The sequence below is a fragment of the Rhinopithecus bieti genome, unplaced genomic scaffold (assembly GCF_001698545.2).
Source record: "Rhinopithecus bieti isolate Rb0 unplaced genomic scaffold, ASM169854v2 scaffold_13710, whole genome shotgun sequence".
Taxonomy (NCBI): domain Eukaryota; kingdom Metazoa; phylum Chordata; class Mammalia; order Primates; family Cercopithecidae; genus Rhinopithecus; species Rhinopithecus bieti.
In genome coordinates this window covers 247128-269530 of record NW_016807962.1, presented here as the reverse complement: position 1 = coordinate 269530, position 22403 = coordinate 247128, and the positions used below count along the sequence as shown (strand labels likewise).

The following is a 22403-nucleotide window of genomic DNA, read 5'->3' as shown; positions in this document are numbered from 1 at the left end:
AAATAGTACTGTTTTTTTTTTTTTTTTTTTTTTTTTTTTGAATCAGAGTCTCGTACTGTCTCCCGGGCTGGAGTGCAATGGCGTGATCTCTGCTCACTACAACCTTCTTCTCCCGGGTTCAAGTGATTCTCCTGCCTCATTCTCCCAACTAGCTGGGATTACAGGCGCCTGCCACCATGCCCAGCTAATTTTTTGTATTTTTAGTAGAGATGGGGTTTCACTGTGTTGGCCAGGCTGGTCTCAAACTCCTGACCTTGTGATCCGCCCACCTCTGCCTCCCAAAGTGCTGGGATTACAGGCGTTAGCCACTGTGCCCAGCGAGATATAAGTACAATTTTTATGTCCCATTTAGAAATCAGGAAACAGAGGCCAAGAAGGCTGAAGGGATCTACCCACGGTCACACAATCAGAAAGTGGCAGAGTTGGTATTTGAACTCAGGTCATTGGTCTTCAGAGTAACAAAGACTTTTACCATTATACCTCCTGGACTTTTCCACGTTGAAGCCACTGGTGTCAGCAACCTTTTGTCTCGTGATGACATTGAATCTGGTTGAGTATCTCAAATCAGATCTTTGGGCCATAGTATGGTACTGCATTATTCTAACAACATATTGCCAGGACAACTCCAATTTGTTTATAAGACTCCTTTTCCCCCCTTTTCTCTTTGTGTCTCAGAATGAGCCATCCTTGAGTGGTTCCTACTGTGAATGGTAAGGTTTTTCTTCTAGTTCTCATTTGCATAGGAAATAAGGGAGTTTGAATAATGCCTCTTTTCCATCTGTAACTGTAGCTTTATTGCTTGCCTTCTTGCCATTTTTGAAAATTTTTCCCAGGGTTTTCCAGAATTTAGATGCAGATAAAGATTATATCCAGGATAACAGGAAAATGTTAATAGTTTTGTTGTTGTTGTTGTTTTGTTTAATGGGCTAGTTTCTAAAGGGGATCTAAGTACCACAGTGAAGGGTCATATAAGCAAATGGTTCCAAATCTGGCTGTGTTAGAATCATGTGGTGAACCTAAAAAAAAAATTACAGGCTTCCCCAAATCAGAGGCTCTGAAGCCTCTACAGAATCAGGATCTCTTTGGGGTGGGGCCCAGGAATCTCATTTTCAAAGCTCCCTGGTGATTCTGATGCACACCCGGATTTGAGTTCCATTTGTAAGGGAAAGAGCCTTGTTGAAATCAGAATGAAGCACACCTGAGTTTGGGTCTTGGCGTTTGTTTTTCCTTTTGTTACCCCTGTGATCTTGGCTTGTTTATTCTTCCCAAGTCTTATTTTCTCATCTGTAAAGTGGGAGTAATAATGCAGTGTTACAGGGTCGTTGTAAGGACTAAAAGGGATAATAAGAGGTACCAACTTTAATGCATATTTTTTGGTGTTTATTGTATACTCCATTGTTTATATTTAGTTAGACTTTTTTAGCTGCAGTCCTCACTCACATCCTCTAAGGTAGTTATTTTTTGACTTAGTTGGAAACCAAGGCACAGAGAAGATAAGTAAGTCACCCGAGATTTCATAGCAAGTAAATGGCAGAGTTGCTTGTGAGGGTGATCAGCTGTTTCCAGTTTTAGTTCAAAAAGCCCTGTCACAGAAAATTCTTCAGCTCCAGGCAAACCAGGATGGTTGGCCACCCTAGTTGCTGGTGAGGAATTCCAACCTAGTTCTGTCAACATTTCAAGCTTTTTCTATCACAGAATACTGCTGTTCCTGTGAAAGCCCCTTGTACACTCTTGTCACAATGGTAAGAATCCCTAAATGTTTGTTGAATCTGAATTATTATTATTATTTTGAGACAAGATCTCACTCTGTTGCCCACGGTGGAGTGCCGTAGCCAGTACAGCTCACTGTAACCTCTACCTCTTGGGTTCAAGCAGTCCTCCCACCTCAGCCTCATTGCTGAGTAGCTCGTCTTCCAGGCACACGCCACCATGCCTGCTAATTAAAAAAATATTTTTGTAGAGATGTGGTCTTGCTGTTTTGCCCGGGTTGGTCTCAAACTACTGCCCTCAAGCATTCCTCCCACTTCACCCTCCCAAAGCTCTGGGATAATAGGCATGAGCCACTGCATCCAGCCTGAATCTGAATTAGATAGGGACTTAGATTTGGGGCTACTAAGGTTCTTTGGAATTCTAAAACTGTATAATTTTTCTTCTAGGATCCCTTGACAAGATTGCTGTGGTAACTGCTGATGGGAAACTTGCTTTAAACCAGATTAGCCAGATCTCTATGAAGTCGCCACAGCTGATTTTGGTGAATATGGCCAGCTTCCCAGAGGTAAGGTGGACTTGCTAAAATCTCTCTCCATGGTCTCTTTTGGAATGGAGGAGACTGGGTCATATCAGGAGGAAGTGTTCCTTCAGCTTAGGATAAAACAAGAGAGAAGACATGATAAAGAGAACTTAAGGATAAGGCAAAGCTCTTTTCCCGTTGCCAGATTCCTTTTCTGTTAAACATAAATGCTACAGAGGCTAGGTAAGTTGTTTGAATACCCAAACGGGTCCCATCTAAGAAAAACAATACTGGAGATGCAGTGATTGATGTTTGGCCAGTGTGGAAAGGTTCTGGTGACCTGGAGAGCCTGTGCCTTGTCTGAGTGGAATGCCTCTGCCCAGCTCCTGCTGATCATTGCCGGGCAGAATGTAGTCCTGGTAATCAGTGTTACCTGATACTACGATTTTTAGTTCTAGAAGAAGCTGGTAACACACATTTTTATGTCACATCTTTATTCTTTAAATATTGATGACTAATTCCATTTTTTTTTTTTTTAAGACTATGAGGCAAATAAAACCATATTTTAATGGTCCAAATGTGGCCCGAGGGCCACCAATTTGTGACCTCTGCATTAGTATTTGGAGTAGACCCTCCAGGAAGTCCTTTTATACTAAACTGACCATTGCAGAATATTGCATGGAACACAGTGCTTCCATAATTGGAAGGTGGGTTGTATTAGGTCATTGCATTGTTGAGGCTTTCTGATTTTAAGTATAGTTGAGGAAGGTAATTGGCCTTTTTGTTATTGGTCCACTAGGAACTGGCCTGGATTAGGAGTCCTAGAGTACCTGGAATTGGGTGCCATCTCTACCACCAACTGGCTGTTTGACCTTGGGCAAGTTGCTTCACTCTCTGGGCCTCCATTTCCTCATCTGCTAATATGAGGTGAAGGAATCCTCCTGTTCTTGTTGTCTGTTTCAGTAGTTGTATTCCAAAGTCATAGACCAACGTTGGACCTGTTGGATTTGACAAACTAGGCTAGAGATAGGAGAAAGGGAACGCCCTTACTGTGAACACACAGTTTCAAATCAAAGGGCTCTGATAGCTGATGGGCCAGGCACACCTGTGAGGGTGCTGTTACCACTCCCCTACTCTGTTCTCCATACTACAACCAGAATGAGTTTTTGAAAAATATATATTGTGCCAGGCATGGTGGCTCACGCCTATAATCCCAGCACTTTGGGAGGCTAAGGTTAGAGGATCACTTGAAGCCAGGAGTTCAAGACCAGCCTGGGCAACATAGTAAAAGCCTGGCTCCACAAAAATTTCAGAAATAAAAAAATTAGTGAGGTGGGTTGGCCTGTAGTCCTAGTTACGCAGGAGGCTGCAGTGGGGGGATCACTTGAGTCCAGGAGTTTGAGGCTGCAGTGAGCTATGATCATGCCACTGCACTGCAGCCTGGGTGACAGAGCAAGATCTTGTATATTAAATAAATAAGTAAAAATATATATATATAAAAGATTTTCTCATTTGTCATTCCCATGCTTTGCATTTATTGGTGGCTCCCAGCAATCTTTAAGAAAAAGTCCAGAATCCTCACTGTGGTCTAGATGGCTTTGCTTGATCTGGCCTCTGTCTTTTCAGTTTTGCCAGTCTTGTGCCACTGTCACCCTTGTGCAATGCTTTAGCCACACTGGTCTTTCAGTTCCTCAAACACACCAAACCCTTTGCATCCTTAGAGCCTTTGCATATCCTGTTCCCATTGCATGGAACACTGTTGCATGACTAATTGCTACTTATATTTTGGATCATGGCTTAAATGTCACTTTCTTAGAGAAGCCTTTCCTGACCTCTCCAATCGGAATTATTCCTCCACACTAGGTTCTCCTAAACAGCACAATTCTTTTTGTTTATTGCACTTATTACTAGTATACATTTGTGTACGCATTTGTCATCTCACTTTTACTAGAGTGTAAACTTTGAATGTAGGAATGTATAATTTGCTCGTGTGTCCAACACCAAACACAGTGCCTGGCACATAGAATCATTTGGTAAATTTTCCTTGAATGGATGAATACCTGTTATTAGGTTGATAAAAGGGAGGCCCTCATTCCTGGTGTTACTGAGGAACAGAGAAATTGATGAAAAGGGAGCTGTCAGCTCTTTCTCTTTCTGGTCCCCTCTGAACCACTGAGGCCTCTCCTCCTTGTTCATCTAATCCCATAGGCACTGCGGGCCAATTTAGGGAATAGCCTTCTAATTACACAGCTTGAAGACCTCATCAGGCAGATTGCTTTTTCAGAGCCAGCCACTTCTTTTATTAAATAGCAAATGGCATTCACAGAAGAAGCACCTGATTGGCCACCAGAGCATCTTATGAAGCAGGAGGAGATATTAACTGCTTAATTTTTTCTTAGGAAGTTGGGGTATATCTTCATTTTTCAATTCAGACATCTTTGCCATTTGTTCAAGTTAGAATTCCATGGGTTTTGGAAAAATCCTTACAAGTATATCATTAGACAGGTTCATTTACAGGGACAGAATGAGGAAGTGTGAGTTACATTGTCTTTTGTATTCCTTTATCTCATCTGTTGTACATACTAAGCAAATAGCTCTAACTAAAAATTTCCTTCCTGCAGCTTAGAAGCTGACCATAGAGTACCCAGGTTCATAGCTTTAAAATGCTGAGCTAATCCTCTCTGTGTTTATGTAATTTCTTTCTGTTTCACATACAGTTGGCTTTCTTTCCAGACCCCAGCATTTCCGTGTCATGCTGTAGTGACACGATACAGATTTACATGCATAATCGTTTTGAATGCATTAAAGACAGAAAACTGTTGCATTTGTTTAACATGTGTCCTGCTTGATAAATGATACACATAGTTGCTGCCTTCCATAAACTTGCCTGCAGCTAGAGTTAATGATGGGAAAGAAAAGAAGGGAATAAAAACCACAGCATGATTTGAATAAAACAAGGCAAATGAAAAAAATAAAAAATAAAAAAACCACACACAACTCTGCAGGCTCCATTATTGCTCTTGTGGAAGGAAGAAAATGAATGTGTATTGATTGTCTCCTTTGTCGCTAGTCTCTTCCTCATGTTTTGTTCCATGTGATCAGTACAGGTACTCTGCAAAATTAGGCATTATTTATTCATTTTATCGATGAGGAAACTGGGACTCAAAGAAGTAAAATATCTCCACTAGGTTCACACTGTTGTGGCAGAGCCAGGATTTGAACATATCTCTGTTGGACATGAAAAAGCCTATGCTCCTTTCACCATTCATTCATTAATTCAGCACATATTTTTTGAGTCCTTACAAGTGATTGGTTTCTATTTGAGGTGCTGGGAATTCACTGATTATTAAGACAGACTATGTGTCTACTTTCTTAGACTTGACTTTACATTGGGATATGAAGAAAATGGAAGGCCGGTAATTGATATGGCACTAGCAGAGTTGACTTGAAGCCAAATTCTCAAGGACTTTTGTTCACCTGTCTACAAAAGTCCTATTTTTGTTGTTGCTGTTACTTAGCACAGATTAGCTTATAATAACAAAGGCAGATACTACTAATTGATCACATCACTCTTCTCTGCCTGACTCCCAGATGAGATTTGTGATCTTTCTCAATACACTACTCCAAGCAGCCACAACCAGTTAGTTATGTCATCATTTGAGAGCAACCTGTTTGCCCTGTGATACTGTGGAGCATCCTTTCCTTGAAGGGATGACACGTAAGAGATGGAAAGTCTATAGGAACCTGTGCCTCTTAGTCTGAACTAAAGAGTTTTTCAGATGTCATGGGAGAACATGACTAATTCCCTGAGGTTCTGTGTCCTACCATGTCAAAGGAAAAAATATGTACAATTCAGTAGGTTTCTTTGTAAAATGAAACTTTGAATCACGGTTTTTCTGAATATGAAAAGACAACAGAAAAGTTGAAGTATAAAATAAGATTTTGAGCCGTTATATAGATGAGGTAAAGGAAATGAGTTTTTCTAATAGATCTGAACCAAGTCACTAATATATTCAATCAATAAGCTTTTACTGAGCACTAACCATATACCTGGCACTCTAACTTTTACTGGGAAGATGTAAATATTGAGGCATAGTTCCTGCCCAGCTTGGTGTCAGTAGTCAGTGCCCTCGTGCCTATAGGGGAAGGTTGTATGGAAACACTTGGGTCAGCTTGTGAAAGGGAGGTAGTGGTGATGGGGTATTATAGTAATGATTATCAGTCATTCATGAGAAGCTATAGTAGAGGATCGAAAGACTTGAGATTGGATTACCCCTTCATAGTGGAGATTCTCTCTTTTTTGTTAGCTTTAGAAACTGTGTTTTTTTTTTTGTTTTTTCTTTTTTAAGGAAGATGGCATTTCTTTGGCACAGAAAAATTAATTTTATTTCTTTATTCAGCTTTTATTACCTTGATTATAACCTTTATACTGCAAATGTAATTCCAAATTAAATTTGGCTATTTAAGAAAAAATCAGGCCAGGCATGGTGGGTCATGCTTATAATGCCAGCACTCTGGGAGGCTGAGGTGGGCAGATTGCTTGAGCCCAGGAGTTTGAGACCAGCTTGGGCAACATGGTGAGACCCCATCTCTATAAAAAATACAAAAACTAGCCAGGTGTGGTGGTGTGGACCTGTAGTCCCAGCTCTTCTTTCTTTTTTCCCTCCCGCAGCTACTTAGGAGGCTGAGGTGGAGGGTCACCTGAGCCTGGGAGGTCAAGGCTGCAGTGAGCCGTGATTATGCCACTGCACTCCAGCCTGAGTGACGGAGTGAGACCCTGTCTCAAAAAAAAAAAAAAGAAAAAGAAAAATCACATCCTTAATGTTATAATTATTGAATGCGTTGAACTTGGGATCTAGAAAAAAGTAAAGGCAGAGCAGCATCATTGGATTAAATCCCTATTCAATCTCCTCTTAACTCTGCCAGTAACTGAAAGTTTGATGGATGGGGGTCCTCAAACCATCTCTCTTGGGCTGTCAGGGAAGACCATGTCTACTCTTGGGGGTGTGACCCTATTCTACAAGTTCCTATTCACACAGTGAAGAGACTTGGTTATGTCAGAGATCCCTTCCAGCTCTGATAATCTGTGGCCAGAGGTACTATTTTAAGAATATACTGCCGGGCGCGGTGGCTCACGCCTGTAATCCCGGCACTTTGGGAGGCCAAGGCGGGTGAATCACGAGGTCAGGAGATCGAGACCATCCTGGCTAACATGGTGAAACCCCGTCTCTACTAAAAATACAAAAAAATTAGCCGGGCGTGGTGGTGTGTGCCTGTAGTTCCAGCTACTCGGGGGCTGAGGCAGGAGCATGGCGTGAACCCGGGAAGTGGAGCTTGCAGTGAGCCGAGATCGCGCCACTGCACTCCAGCCTGGGCGACAAAGCGAGACTCCGTCTCAAAAAAAAAAAGAATGTACTATTTTAGGTAGTGGCCAAATATGTTATATAAAAATGAAATGAATGAGTTTTGTGGGCAGAGAACCTAGAAAAGTAAAATAGGTGTGTATCAACCCCCATTCATTTAAATTAGAAAGTCTAGGAGGAGCTCAAGTGCAGGAATTGGCCTTTGAATCCAAGTGATGTGGATTGGCTCTGGTCAAGCCTAAAATTCTTTTGAAAATGTCAGAGGCTTTATTTTCATGAATTCCACATTGTCATGCCAATGAAAGGATCTCTCTTACACACTGCTTTCTTGTTATTCTTTAGGATTGCATACCAGGTGTAGTTATAATGTTGCTTGAGTGTGAGGTGAGGCACTTTGGGAAATGAGTGTGCCAGTGTGCCAGCTGGCCCATTAGTGAGCAAACTTTCAGAGAAGCCCCTGAAGGATGTTGGGCAGGATAGCAGTACCTTAGCTACATGAGGACATCAACTCCACCTTGTTTGGGGGTTTTATGCATTCTTACCTTTGTATAATAAATGTATATAATATGTTTATATAACTGCCCTTGCCTGAGTATTACTATGTGCCAGGCACAGAGCAAGATGCATCGCTCATGTTATTTCACTACCTCTCTGAGGTTTAGGTGCCACATGGTCTCAGATGACAAAATATAGGTACAGAGAGGTCAACCATGTGCCCAGGGTCACATGGTTACCAGAACTGGGATTTGAACTGAGATCTTTCTGACTCCAAAGCCCATGCTTTAAGCTAGTATACCACACTACCTTTGCGGGAGCATATACCAGCAGTGATTCATTGTGCATTACAAAATATGAGTGAGTTTGGTGTGAGTGCAGATGTGAATGAGTTAAATTTATTTACTCATTCCAAATCGGCACTGGTATATTTTGAGTGTAAAATGTCAACTGGATTTTTTTACGTATGAAATCTTTCATCTGTCTTTACACCAATCTTTGCAGAGACCAGCCCCCTTCCCTTGAGGATTTATTGTGGTTTTGATCTGTGTTGCCTCAAACCATTGAAATCTTTTCAAAGAAGCAGAGCTGTTTTCTTTTTATTTTTTCTTCTTTCTTTTTGTTCCTCCTGCAGTACAGTGGTACCAGGAGTGGACATAGTTTGCTATTCAGCTTGATCAAAGCACTCTACACCAATGTAACTTCCTGATCTTACTGGTAACAGAACTAAATGTTTCCATGTTCTGCCAAGATGGGTTGCCAGTTATCGACAGAGGGCTTGCATCTGGTAATAATTATTTACTAATTCTGTTTACCTTTTGATCTGGTTTTCAGTGTACAGCTGCAGCTATCAAGGCTATAAGAGAAAGTGGAATGAATCTGAACCCAGAAGTGGAAGGGACGCTAATTCGGGTGCCCATTCCCCAGTAAGTTTGGCTGAAATTCACATATTTTAGTGAAATGGAGTGGTTGTCCTTAGAAGGAAACCAGCAAACACCCTACTATACCATTAGGCCAATAACATACCTTGCCTGCACCTTTCACCCTGGCAGACATCTTTTGAGATCACTTTACTGATTCAGAAGTACTTATTGAGTGCCTGTTATGTACTAGATGTGAGGTTTGCAACAGTAAGCTTGAGAATTTGTTGTCCTTACATACTTTACATTCTGGTTGGGAAGGTAGGACAAATAAATAAAGTCATTCCAGATAATGAAATGCTATGAGGCAAGAAAAGGCAGTGGGAGCCAATAGAGAGTGACTTGGTAAGGATGATGGTGGCAGGGGCACCTTTAGCCTGAGAAGACTGTTTATGGAGGTAACATTTTTGCTGAGAGCTAAATGATGAGAAAGAACCAGCCTAGGGGAGAGCATTTTGGGCAGAGTGAACAGCGAGCACAAAGGCTGCAAGTCTGAAAAGACCTTGACACTGGTAGTCTCTAACTTATATTCTTTGAAGAGCTATTTTTTTTACATTAGTCCTTGCTAGTTGAAGAATTTTAGGCATGAGAACAGAATATTGTTATATAAATATATAGAACTTAAATTTTTTTTTTTTTGAGATGGAGTCTCACTCTGTCACACAGGCTGGAGTGCAGTGGCGTGATCTTGGCTTACTGCAAGCTCCACCTCCCAGGTTCACACCATTCTCCTGCCTCAGCCTCCTGAGTAGCTGGTACTACAGGTGCCCGCCAGCACGCCTGGCTAATTTTTTTTAGAACTTAAAAGTTTTAGGTGAATAAAATAAAATGTTCATTTTAAATTAAAAAAAGAAGAGAAAATACAAGACCTTGGCCTTTTTGAGAAAGAAAAAAGCCAATGTGTGCGAAATGCAGAGAGAGGGTGGTAGGAGAGGAGGTTGGACTAGTCAGTAGAGGCTGATGGTTTAGTCTTTGTAAGTCCTGGTGAGTGTTTGGGCTTTATTCTCATTGTGATGGGAAGTCAGTGGAGGGATTTAAGCAGGGGAGTGACCTGATCTGGTGTTGACTATGTGAGGGTCTCTCTGGCTGCTGGTTTAACAAGTGGGCTGTAGGGGGACAAAGTGGACACAAGGAGAACAGTCAGGAGGCTCCTGCAGCAGTCCAGGTGAGACACATCTTCTCAGATTCCATAGCAAAATATTTAAATCCCTATTCCTACACAGTGCCTCATATGTAACAAGGCCCAAATAAGTGTTGAATTAACTTGTTCAGTCTTTCAGCAAGTATTTATTAAGCACTAATGACATACCAGATACTTTCTTAGTTGTTGGAATATAGCAGTAAACAAAAGAAAAAACAAAAAGTCCCTGTCTTCCTCGGGCTTCCCTAATAGTTGCATAGGCACAGTAAATAAGTACGTAATGGAATGTCAAATGATAGTAAGGATAATGAAGTAAAAAAAGCAAAGTAAGGGGATAGAGAGATTTGGGGCTTTTATTATGGATAGGGAGGGTCATGAAAAAAGGGACATTTGAACAAAGACCTAATGAACGAAGCTTCCAGATAACTAAAAGGGAAATGGAGTTGAACACTAGTTGAGTGTCTTTTTGTGCCACGCATTATCCTGTATTCCTTTACGTATATTGCCTCATTTGTCTTTAATCCCTGTAAAGTAGGTTTTTTCCTAGGTATGGAAATTTAGGCTCGGAGAGGTAAAGTCATACCTTTGAGGCCACACAGCTTGTGTGGAAGCCACACAACTTGTGCTGCAGCTTGGACCCAAACCCAGTTTTAGATGACTCCAAAGCCTCGTGATGTACCCATACCCATTCAAACAACAAGAATCAATCCCAACACGGGGAGTTCAGAAACTTTCCACACTGAACTTTTTCCTGCCTCATGGCCAGAAAATAGCTGTCTTGTTCCGTTGTACTCTCAGTACTCTGTGAGGCTGAATTAACACTCTGCTTTGAAATCATATGAATTGGGAACAATATAACTTAATGTTTAAGAAGCAGGTAGACCTGGGTTCAAGTCTTCCTGCTTGAACCAGATAGTTCGAGTTTGTTTGGCAAGTTCATTGATTTGCTCAGTGAATGTTCCGAGAATGTATATGTGCCAGGCTCTGTGCTGGGAATGTATAGACGTGATGTATGCCTTTATGGAGCTCACAGGCTGTGTGCCAGGTCCCTTGTTTGTATTGCCTCCAGCTTGCGGAAATTACTAGGACCCACATTTATAGATGAAAAACGTGAAGTTCAGAGAAATTAAGGGACTTTCCTAGATCACCTGACAAGTAAATGGCAGTCAGGATTTGAAGCCTGAGTTTTTCTGTTAACTTTCTCCTGTATTTTCTGTGTAGATAGGTAATTCTGGAAAGTGCTAAAGGTATGCATGGATATTAGAAGCAAGATTTACAAGGGTAATAGGTAGTAGTCAGCGGGTTTGTTTTCTAGTTTTTGCTGTCCTGTTTGTGAAACCTCGGACAGCCACTTAACCTCCCTGAGCCTTGGTTTCCTCACATATCAGATGAAGGGATTGTTCTTAGTGGCCTGCCAGGTCCTTTCTGAAGCTCCAAAATTCTGTGGGGCTATGAATTGCTACTAAATGCTCATTGCTGATTTGGATTCTTCTTAAGGTGACCCAGTTGTGTATCACATTTTTCTTTCAAAGATCTGGTTGACAACATGCATTTCTGCAGCCCCACAGGAGTAAATGATCACTGTTGGTGCATTGTATGTAAGCTTGACAGATCAGTGAGTTTAACTCGAATTTCCAAAGATATGAGGATCTGTTACATTTTTTTTTTACATTATTTTATTTTGGTTAATGGGTGTAATCCAAGAGAAAGTTGATGGACCAAAACCGTCTGTTCCTGCAAACCTCATTTTTTATATACTTTCTTCCCTTTGACAAGGTAGTGGGGTCATGAGGCCCCTTACTGAATTATAACCTTTGGTAGTTTTCCAGATAAAAAAATGAATGATCTGTTCTTTATTATGGAGGCTGTGTCATGTGAGAGGATAAAGGTTGATTTATAAGTAAGAGGATCAAGGTTTTTATTTGGTTTTAGAAGTGACTTCCATATGACTCTGGGCACATTGCCCTAACTGTTTGCTGCCTTCTAGTTCCTTATTTGTAAAATAGGTTAGTGCATAATGATAAGCAGAGATGTGGTGAGGTTAATAGAGAAAATAAATTAAGTGGTATGATTTCCTTAAACTATATAAATATACTTCAGTAAACTTTTAATTTTCTACATGTTATATAATTTTAGGAGAAAAGGAAGGAGGGAGGAAGGGAACTAATAGGTTGAGCACCTACTGTGTGCCAGGAATGGTTAGGTGCCTTACATATTCAGGAAAGCAGAAAAGTATAATGGTTAAATTTTGCGTTTAAATTTTGCGTTGGTGTCACAGAAGCATGAAATTGAGTTCCAGCACTTCCTGCTCTTTAGCTGTGTGACAGTGGCACCTGTCTCTGCCTCTCTGAATCTCAGGTGGCTTGTCTGTGAAATGATAATTTGCAGGACTTGCCACATATGCTTATTGGGAGATTTCAGTGAGATAATGTACATGAAGCTTTTGATGCTTAGTAAGCACTCAATTAATGCTAGCAAATATGCTATTTCCATCATCCTCTTTCACAAATAGGAGCATCTTTCCTTTTTAGGGATGAAGAAAATGAGATTCAGAGAGGTGAGGCATTGGTTCTGGGTCACACAGCTGGTAATTGACAAAGCTGTGAGGAGGAAAACAACACATCAAATCTTAAGTTGGAACTTTGAGGGGTAGGGGAAATAGGAAGCATACATTCTTAGGATCGGTTTCTTTTTTCTTTTTTTTTTTGAGATGGAGTCTCACTCTGTTGCCCAGGCTGGAGTGCAGTGGTGCGATCCTGGCTTACTACAGCCTCCGCCTGCTGGGTTCAAGCATTTCTCCTGCCTCAGCCTCCCAAGTAGCTGCGATTACAGGCGCCCGCCACAATGCCTGGCTAATTTTTGTATTTTTAGTAGAAATGGGGTTTCACCATGTTAGCCAGGCTGGTCTTGAACTTCTGACCTCAAGTGATCCACCCACTTCGGCCACCCAAAGTGCTGGGATTACAGGTGTGAGCCACCGTGCCCAGCCTCTAAGATCAGTTTCTGATGATGAAAGTTTGAGTTTAGTTCTAGGAAAATTTGCCTCCTCTGATTCTTCCACTGCCTAATGATAGTCTGTAGGTTTGCTTTTTTGACTTAACTCTGGATACCCAGAACTAAATTTTATTTTCAGCTGAAACAGATCTCACCTATTACCTCACCCTCATTACATTCCTCTGATTCTCATATTCTTATTTAAATGAGTCTACTGAGTATGTGACTCTTAACTATAATCTGCCTCTGATCTTTTGGGGAAGTAGGTAGAAGATAAGTCCTAAATGAGTAACAGGTCAGGCTTGGAGCCTGAGTGGTCCTTATCACCAAGTCCTCTTTTTACAGCCTCTGAGACTCAGCTCTGCGTGGCTGTATGTGAGGTTTTTTTTTTTTTAATCATGGCTATCTCCTCAGGTAAATAACTACTGAGTCTTAGGGGCTCTGGATTGTATCTTTTCCCACTGACAATGTGGATAGCTTTTGTTTTCTTCTCTGGCAGTGATTTTTATGTAGATAAGTTAGTCAACTGGATTGGTTTTTTTTGGAACATTCCTGTTAATGGAGATATACTGAAATAGTTTCTTCTATTTTTCCAATTCAGGCAATTACATTTTAGGTACCATTTATCAACCACCTAAACTAGAGGTATAATGCCTGGAAGTGCTGAGCTGAACACTTTACAATTTCTCCCCAAATTCTTATAACATTATGTGGTGAAGAGACTATTTTAGGCTCATTTGACTGATGAGACTCCTGAAGCTCACAGAAGTTGATGCCCAATATCAGATAGCTAGTAAGTGGCAGGAGTAGGATTAGAATTGGGGTCTTTGTCACTGCCTTTCTTACTGTTCCTGTCTCCTGATAGAAGATTTATCTGGAATATCCATCTTTTCACTCCTTAATCAGGGGCCCTGAAAAGTTTTGATCAGAGGTTCATTTTGTTCAGGCCAGGTTTCTGCCTCCACCTTATTCACATCATCATTATGCCCCTAAACAAATAAACAAATAAGAATACACTCCCTTACTCATTGTTTTACCAAATATCTATGGGAAAACCACACTAAGTAGAATAGTGGTGCTTTGGTTTGAGATTGCTGAGTTCATGCCTGGCTTTAAGTAAATGCTATAAGGAAACTATGAATTCACCCAGGAAACAAAACTACATATGATTGACTCATTCCTTACCAAGGTTGCATCTTTCCTTGATTGTCTTCCAGTTCCTTCATCAGTGTCTCTGTTGGTTTTATTTTAAATAAAATTACATAAAATATTTAATAATGAGGCTAAGCACAGTGACTCATACCTGTAATCCCAGCACTTTGGGAGGCTGAGGCAGGGAGATCACAAGGTGAAAAGTTTGAGACCAACCTGACCAACGTGATGAATCCGCATGTCTACTAAAAATACAAAAATTAGCTGGGCGTGGTAGGGCGCGCCTGTAGTCCCAGCTACTCAGGAGGCTGAGGCAAATCACTTGAACCCGGGAGGTGGAGGTTGCAGTGAGCTGAGATCGTGCCATTGCACTCTACCCTGGGCGACCGAGCGAGACTCCGTCTCAAAAAAAAAAAGAGAAAATGTCTCTATCCTTTTCTCCTTCGGGAACCACTTTTAGTACCTTGATTTTCTAGATTTTTTCCAATGCAAAGTCAAGCATATGTCTGGTATCTCCTTCATTTTTCTTCTAATGATATAGGATTATACTATACATAGTGTTCTGTACCTAAAAAAAAAAAAATTCTCTGTTGTGAGAATTCTTCCTCACTCTTTTTCTAAAGGTGTACTGTTGGCATTTTACACTTAACATTAACCAGTTCCCAAATGTCAAGTATCTTAGTTTAAACTTTTTCTCTTTTACTATTTCTGAATGATTTTCTAAGGCCTACTTCCTGTTCTTCTGCTGGGAGTGGGAAGTGGTGGCGTGGGGACTGTGCTTGGGAAAGAGGTGAATGCAGAATGTGGGGGATGCTGTGGCTGTTGCCCTTGATTGAGTGCTTGTTTGCAACATCACTGCATAGTACTGTGCTTCTTAGAGACATGGACATTTCAGGGCCAGAAAACCATCTGCAACACACCCAAGTGACCCCTCTGTTGGTACTTAGACCCAAACTTGATGTGGCTCTTTTAGGAAACCCGATTGGTATTTTAATGCCTTCCATGGCTCACTGTAGGGCAATAATAATATTAAGGAAAGTGACTATTTACTGAGTGCATACTGTATTCTAGGCTCTATACTCTATTATTGAACTCATTCTGTTCCCTATTTTTTTTTTTTTTTTTTTTTAGACGGAGTCTTGCTCTGTCGCCCGGGCTGGAGTGCTGTGGCCGGATCTCGGCTCACTGCAAGCTCCGCCTCCCGGGTTCACGCCATTCTCCTGCCTCAGCCTCCCGAGTAGCTGGGACTATAGGCGCCAGCCACCTCGCCCGGCTAGCTTTTGTATTTTTTAGTAGAGACGGGGTTTCACCGTGTTAGCCAGGATGGTCTCAAACTCCTCACCTCGTGATCCGCCCGTCTCGGCCTCCCAAAGTGCTGGGATTACAGGCTTGAGCCACCGCGCCCGGCCCTGTTCCCTATTTTTTATGCATGAGCGAAGTCAGCCTGAGTTGTTAGATAACTTGCTTGGGTTCATTTAGCTAGTAAAGGTAGAGTTGAGCGAGATTCAAACTTGGGTTTGTTTTACTTGTAAGTCTGTATTCTTACATCCGTGGACTTCTGAGAGTACTTTCTGTTTTTATTTTGCGTTTGCTTCTTCGTTTTTGTAGCAAAGGATAGCAATTGATGTTTTAAATTTTTTTTTTTTTTTTTTTTTTTTGAGACGGAGTCTGGCTCTGTCGCCCAGGCTGGAGTGAAGAGGCCGGATCTCAGCTCACTGCAAGCTCCACCTCCCGGGTTCCCGCCATTCTCCTGCCTCAGCCTCCCGAGTAGCTGGGACTACAGGTGCCCGCCACCTCGCCCGGCTAGTTTTTTGTATTTTTTAGTAGAGACGGGGTTTCACCATATTAGCCAGGATGGTCTCGATCTCCTGACCTCGTGATCCGCCCGTCTCGGCCTCCCAAAGTGCTGGGATTACAGGCTTGAGCCACCGCACCCGGCCTGTTTTTAAATTTAATTATATAATAACCCAAACTATGTGGAACATAATTTACAAAACTCACATCAGGATGCCTAATCTCACAGTGAACTTGTCTGCACTTTTTGGTTCAAGGGGCAGTCTGGGATATAGTGTATTTATTTAGTTTTATTCAACTTTATCAAAGTATAACTTGCATACAATAAAATGAATCCATTTCAAGTATATGTGATGGCTTTTGACAGATATATATGTCCCTGTAACTACTACCCCAATCAACATATAGAGCAGTTCAGTCACCCCAAAAAGTTATCCTCTGCCCCTTTGCATGTCAGTCTTCAATCCTCTTCCTCTGGTCCCAGATAACCACTTGTCTGCTTTTATGAAGAGTTTTTATGCTGAAATATAAAACTTGTAGGACATTCATAAATTTATTCAACAGACATTTATTGAGTAACTATTATATGCCAAGTATAGTGTTAGACACTGATGATAAAGTAGTTGAATAAGCCAGACAAAGCCTTTGTCCTTAATGGAGCATCTACTGGGAAAATGGTTAACAACACACACATATAGTTTGTGTGTGTTGGATGGTCATATTTTTCTCTCTGTAGAGAAAAATAAGGCAGTAAAAGGTAATAAAGGATGCTGTGAAGGTGGGGATGGTGGTGGTTCAATATTAAGTAGATGTTCATGAAGTGTTCAGAGGAAGGTGATACTTGCAGAGAATTGAAGGATGTACAAGAACAAACCATGCCTGTATCCAGCACTGAGGCAGAAGAAGCAGAAAGTGCAAAGTCCCTGAGGTAGGAGTCTACCTGGGATGTTCAAGGAACAGCAAGAGGGCTCATGTGCCTGTAGCAGAGTGAGTGAGGAAAGAGAAATAGAAGATGAGGGCCAGGTGCAGTGGCTCACACCCGTAATCCCAGCACTTTGAGAGGCCGAAGCGGCCGGATTACTGGAGGTCAAGAGTTTGAGACCAGCCTGGCCAACATGGTGAAACCCTGTCTCTACAAAAAATACAAAAATTACCCAGCCGTGGTGGCACGCACCTGTAATCCCAGCTACTCAGAAGGCTGGGATTTTTAGTAGAGATGAGGTTTCACCATGTTGGCCAGACTGGTCTCGAATTCCTGACCTCAAGTGATCCGCCCACTTCAGCCTCCCAAAGTGCTGGGATTACAGACATGAGCCACTACACCTGGCGGAAGAGAAGATTTTGTCCATATTTATTTTCAGGTGCTACTGAACATCTAATTGGAGAGGTCAAGTAGGCTGTTAGATATATGGACCTGTAGTTCAGAGGACAGGTGTGGGCTACAGAGATAAATTTGGGAATCATGAACTTGTAAAGGAGGCCACGAAATTAGATGAGATTACTTTAGAGAGTAAATGTAGGTAAATGAAAAGAAGAGGTTTGGGGACTAAGCCTTGGACACTTCACCTCAAGGTTTGGGGGTCAGAGAGATGAGGAGGAACCAGCAAAGAAGACTGAGAACAGGTGTCCAGTGAGGTAGGAGGAGAACTAGGAAAGTGTAGGGTCCTGGAAACCAAGTGAAGAAAGTATCTCAAAGAGGGGAGGGAGTGATGGGGTCACAGAAGGTAAGATCTGAGATTGTTGGACTTAGCAACATAATTTATTGATCAATTAATCTGTCTCTGTGATTAGACAGAGATTGATGGGCTTTGGGGTTAGACAGACCTGGGTTCAAATCCCTGTTCTGTCACTGTGGGTATGTCAGTTTGGGTCCTCTGAGAAGCAGATGCCAGGATGGAATTAGATGTGCAGGAAACGTCTGTGAAAGACAAAGGGGAGAGGGAGCAGGAGTAGACCTAGTGCAGGAGTGATACTGGTGGAGAAGGGGAAGGAAGAGGGTTGTGGGGAGGGAGACTCACACTGCAGTGCAGCCAGGCTGATGGGGCATTCCTGAGCAAAGATTGCCCCTACAGCAGCCCCATTTAGGCATAAGAACCTGGCTGTAGTACCTCTGCCATGCATGGTCATTGACTGGGAGAAGCACAGTGGATGTGGCCTTGATGTGATCTCAGCAGGAATGTCACAGTGGATCTGAAGGTGTGGGGCCTGGAAGTTGTCAGGCATCTGTGCCCCTCACAGCAGGTTCTCCTGGAGGGTGATCTGAGCAGCATACCTTCATGCCCACTGCAGTGAACTTGGGCAAGTTGCTCAATTTTTTGAAGCTTCAGTCTCATCTGTAAAATGGGAATGGTATCTATGGTTTTGAAGAGTAATAGGATGTTATATATGAAGCTCATAGTGTGAGGCCTGGCATATCATAGGTACTTAAATTTTAATTCCTTTATCTTAGAGTATTTGTTATTATCTAATCCTCCTCGTTAAGGAGTTCTTGGAAATGTCCTTTTCCTGATTTTTTGGGAGTAAAACCAATAAGTAGTATTTTATTTCTGTTTGCTGATTTCTCTTTTAGTCCTTAATGCCCTTCTTTCTTCTCTTCCTCACTAACCACCTTCCTGAAGCCCCATGTTCTTTTTTTCCCCTGTCTTTTCCTCCATTTTTACCGATGGGAGGAGTTGAGTCATTATGTTGGAAGTATCTTGGAATTTAAGTTGCTCGGACATACTGTAGTTTGATTGTTAATAAGCACTTGGTTTGTTCTTTGAATATGAGTTATGTGTGAGCAAGACCTCCTGGAAGGTATATCCCAAATAAGAAAATCTAGTGACTAGTCCTGCTTATGGCATGAGAATTTCTTTACGTTCCTGATAAAGGCAAGAAGCCTTGACTCTCCTTGGCACTCTCAGCCCACTGAACTGCTTCCTAAAGCTTCAAGATCATCAGATAATTGCCATTATCATTTTCCTCTGGGCATTGTTGGGGATGATAAACTTTATGGCTAGACTAGGCTCTTTCCCCCAGACTTTGTTCCAAGTTGATAGGAAGGAGAATGCCACTGAGACCAGGGAGTGTGCTGGATAACAGTAAAAAAGCCCTGAGTTATAGTTCCTTAGCCTAAATTCTTTCTCAGGTGTTTATTCCCCCCGCCCCTCATATGCTGATGTGCAGTTTCTCACGAATGATGACCCAGTTTTTCCAGGGAGATCAAGCTGGGTGAGGCAGGGCAGGATGGTCCCTAGGTGGAGGTAAATGCAGAGGGGAAGCTGTGTAGCTAGGGAGAGGTGCAGTTGACAGCTGCAGGAGGCAAGGTGACAGTCACTAAAACTCTAAAAAGAAAACCAGGAGAAAGAGCTTTGTGCTTTTAGGATACTTGTTTCAACTCTCTGATCCTTGGTTTCCTCACTTGAAAATGGGATCAAGAATATTTACTTTTGTGAAGATTTGTTGGGAGAAACTCCTGTGAAGGATAGAGGGGAGAAGAGAACAGGAGTAGACAGGGAGAACCTTTAGACAGCAGTATAGGTTTGACACCAGTGAAGAAAGGAAAGAAATTCAATAAATGAGAGTTAATATTATTTTTTAAATTGTCATGATCAGGTTAGCCATTGTTACTGAGTATTCTATGACTTTTCTGCATGGTGATTTTTTTTTTTTTTTTCTTTTTGAGATGCAGTCTCTGTCTGTTGCCCAGGCTAGAGTGCAGTGGCATGATCTCGTCTCACTGCAGCCTCCGTCTCCCAGGTTCAAGCGATCCTCTTGCCTCAGCCTCCTGAGTAGCTGGGACTACAGACATGCGCCACCTCGCCCGGCTAATTTTTTTTTGTATTTTTAGTAGAGACGTGGTTTCGCCATGTTGCCCAGGCTGCTCTTGATCTCCTGGCCTCATGTGATCCACCAGCTTCGGCCTCCCAAAATGTTGGGATTATAGGCATAAGACTACGCCTGGCCTGCATGGTGATTATTAACTATTGTGGGGGAGTATTGTCTGTCTCTACTGCCGTGAGGCGTGCTGCCTGTCATCAGGCTTTCTACCTAGGATACAAGTATTGTTCAATGGTGAGAACTAGATAGGCATATGGCATTTTTGTCACCTTCATTGAAATATAATTCACCCATTGAAAGTGTACAACTCAATGGTTTTTAGTAGTATATATTCATAGAGGTGTGCAGCCAGTTGTAACCACAATCAATTTTAGGAAATTTTCATCATCACTCCAAAAAGACTCTCTACCCATCAGCAGGCACTCCTTACTTTCCCCCCAGAACCTTCTCCTAGGGATTGCTCTGGGCTATTAATAATCCACTTTTCTATCTCTGTGGGTTTCCTAGTTCTAAACATTTTATGTAAACGAAGTCACACAATATGTGGTCTTTTGTGACTGGCTTCTTTCTATTTGCATAATGTTTTCAAGGTTCTTCCACGTGTCAGTACTTCATTCTTTTTTATTGCCAAATAGTATTCTATTGTATGGCTATACCACATTTTATATATCAGTTCCTCAGTTGATGGACGTTTGAGTTTTCTCTACTTTGGGGCTGTTAAATGAATACCACTGCTATGGACATTTGTGTGAACATGCTTTTAATTCTCTTGGATATAAACCTAGGAGTGGTTTATGACCAGTTAATTGCTGGGTCATATGGTAACTCCATGTTTAACTTTTTGAGGAACTTCCAAACTTTTCCATAAGGACTGCACATTTTAAATTCCCACCAGCAATATACGAGGATTTCAGTTTCTCCATTCCTTTGCCAACACTTGTTGTGATTATCATCCTAGATGCTGTGGAGTGGTATCTTATTATGGTTTTGATTTGCATTTTCCTGATGACTGATGGTGCTAAGCATCTTTTCATGTGCTTTTGGCCATTTGTATATCTTCTTTAGAAAAATGTCTATTCAAGTCCTTTGCCCATTTTATAATTGGATTGTTTGTTCTTATGTTACAAGATTTCTTTATATATTCTGGATATTAGACTCCTATCAGATATATGACTTTCATCTTTTTTAATTGCAAAATAACATACATTTATCACAAAATTCAAATCCTACAGAAGTATAATGAAAAGTTCATTTATTGTTCCCCATTTGTTCTTCCCAGAAGTAACCATTGTTAGTGTATCCTTCCAGATTTCAAAGGATGAATATGCGAATATGCAAACGTAAATATATATATATATATTTAGTTTACGTAAGTGGGATGAAATGTCTACAATACCACAACTTGCTTTTTTCCCTGCTTTGACTTAATATCTTGTATACTTTTTAATTTTTTTTTGAGACAGGCTCTTTGCCACCCAGGCTCGAGTACAGTGGCACAGTCACAATCAGTGGCCCTGACCTCCTGGGCTCAAGCGATCCTCCCACTCAGCCTCCTGAGTAGCTGGGACTACAGGCACAAGCCACCAAGTCTGGCTAATTTTTAAATTTTTTGTAGAGATGAGGTCCCACAGTGTATCCCAGGCTCCTCTTGAGCCCCTGGTCTCAAGCAATCCTCACCTCGGCCTCCGAAAGTTGTGTACGTATTTTCATGGTGATCGCATTGCTGCCCAGAAATGCCCTTTTGAGATGGATGTAATACAGAGGAGGAAACTAGGGATCAGAAAGTTTAAGTAACTTGCTCATGGTCACAGATTAGTAAGTGAAGGAGCCGTTATTCGAACTTTAATCTGTCTGTTTCCAAAGCCCGGGCTGTTACCATGTTATCACATTTGCTCCTTGGGCTGCCGACGTGAAACCTACTTCCCTTCAGTTCTGTGGCCTGCCTGTGCTAGCTGCTATATTGCCTTGTGGATCTTGTTACAGAGTAGTGTCTATAGTTTGCACATTCCAGGAAATACTGGTAATACCCTTTTCTACATAACACACACACACACACACACACACACACACACACACACACACACCCCTTTAGGGATATTGAAGGAAAAAAACCCTCAAAGATGAATGCCTCATGACCTGACTTGGGCTGGGGCAGCCACAAACTGCGTTTGAGCAACTGCAGCTGCTGCTCTAGCCTTTTTATTCCCACTGCCTGCTTGCCATTGCTGCGTTTGCAGGGCCATTCATTCTCCTGGTTTGTTCCAGTACACTGTTTCCTTCTACTTTCCAGGCCTGGGTAAGCCTTCATGCAGTTTTTGAACACCTGTCTTGTGTTCAGTGTTGCTTCCCACCTGGCCTGTGGCTTTTTAGGAGTGCATCTTGCTATTGCAGGTCCCAAGTGTGTGGAATGGGGCTCCTTCCCAGCGTAGATGTACCAATTGAAGCACACAAGGACGTTCAGTCAAGAATCAAAAGTGGAGAATAGGCTGAAGAGC

At 41.8% G+C, this 22403-nt stretch overlaps 1 protein-coding gene across 3 annotated transcripts in view; it reads left to right on the top strand.

Annotated features, from left to right (window-relative positions):
• The window catches only part of MRRF (mitochondrial ribosome recycling factor), a 69083-nt gene that overhangs the window by 26078 nt on the left and 20602 nt on the right, over positions 1–22403 (top strand). For 2 of the 3 annotated variants that reach the window (XM_017884229.1, XM_017884231.1), the window contains exons 4-5: positions 2157–2275; positions 8923–9014. In XM_017884229.1, coding sequence (XP_017739718.1) covers positions 2157–2275; positions 8923–9014 — 211 coding nt within the window. The remainder of the gene's footprint in view (positions 1–2156; positions 2276–8922; positions 9015–22403) is intronic. The other variant, XM_017884230.1, reaches the window with a different exon arrangement.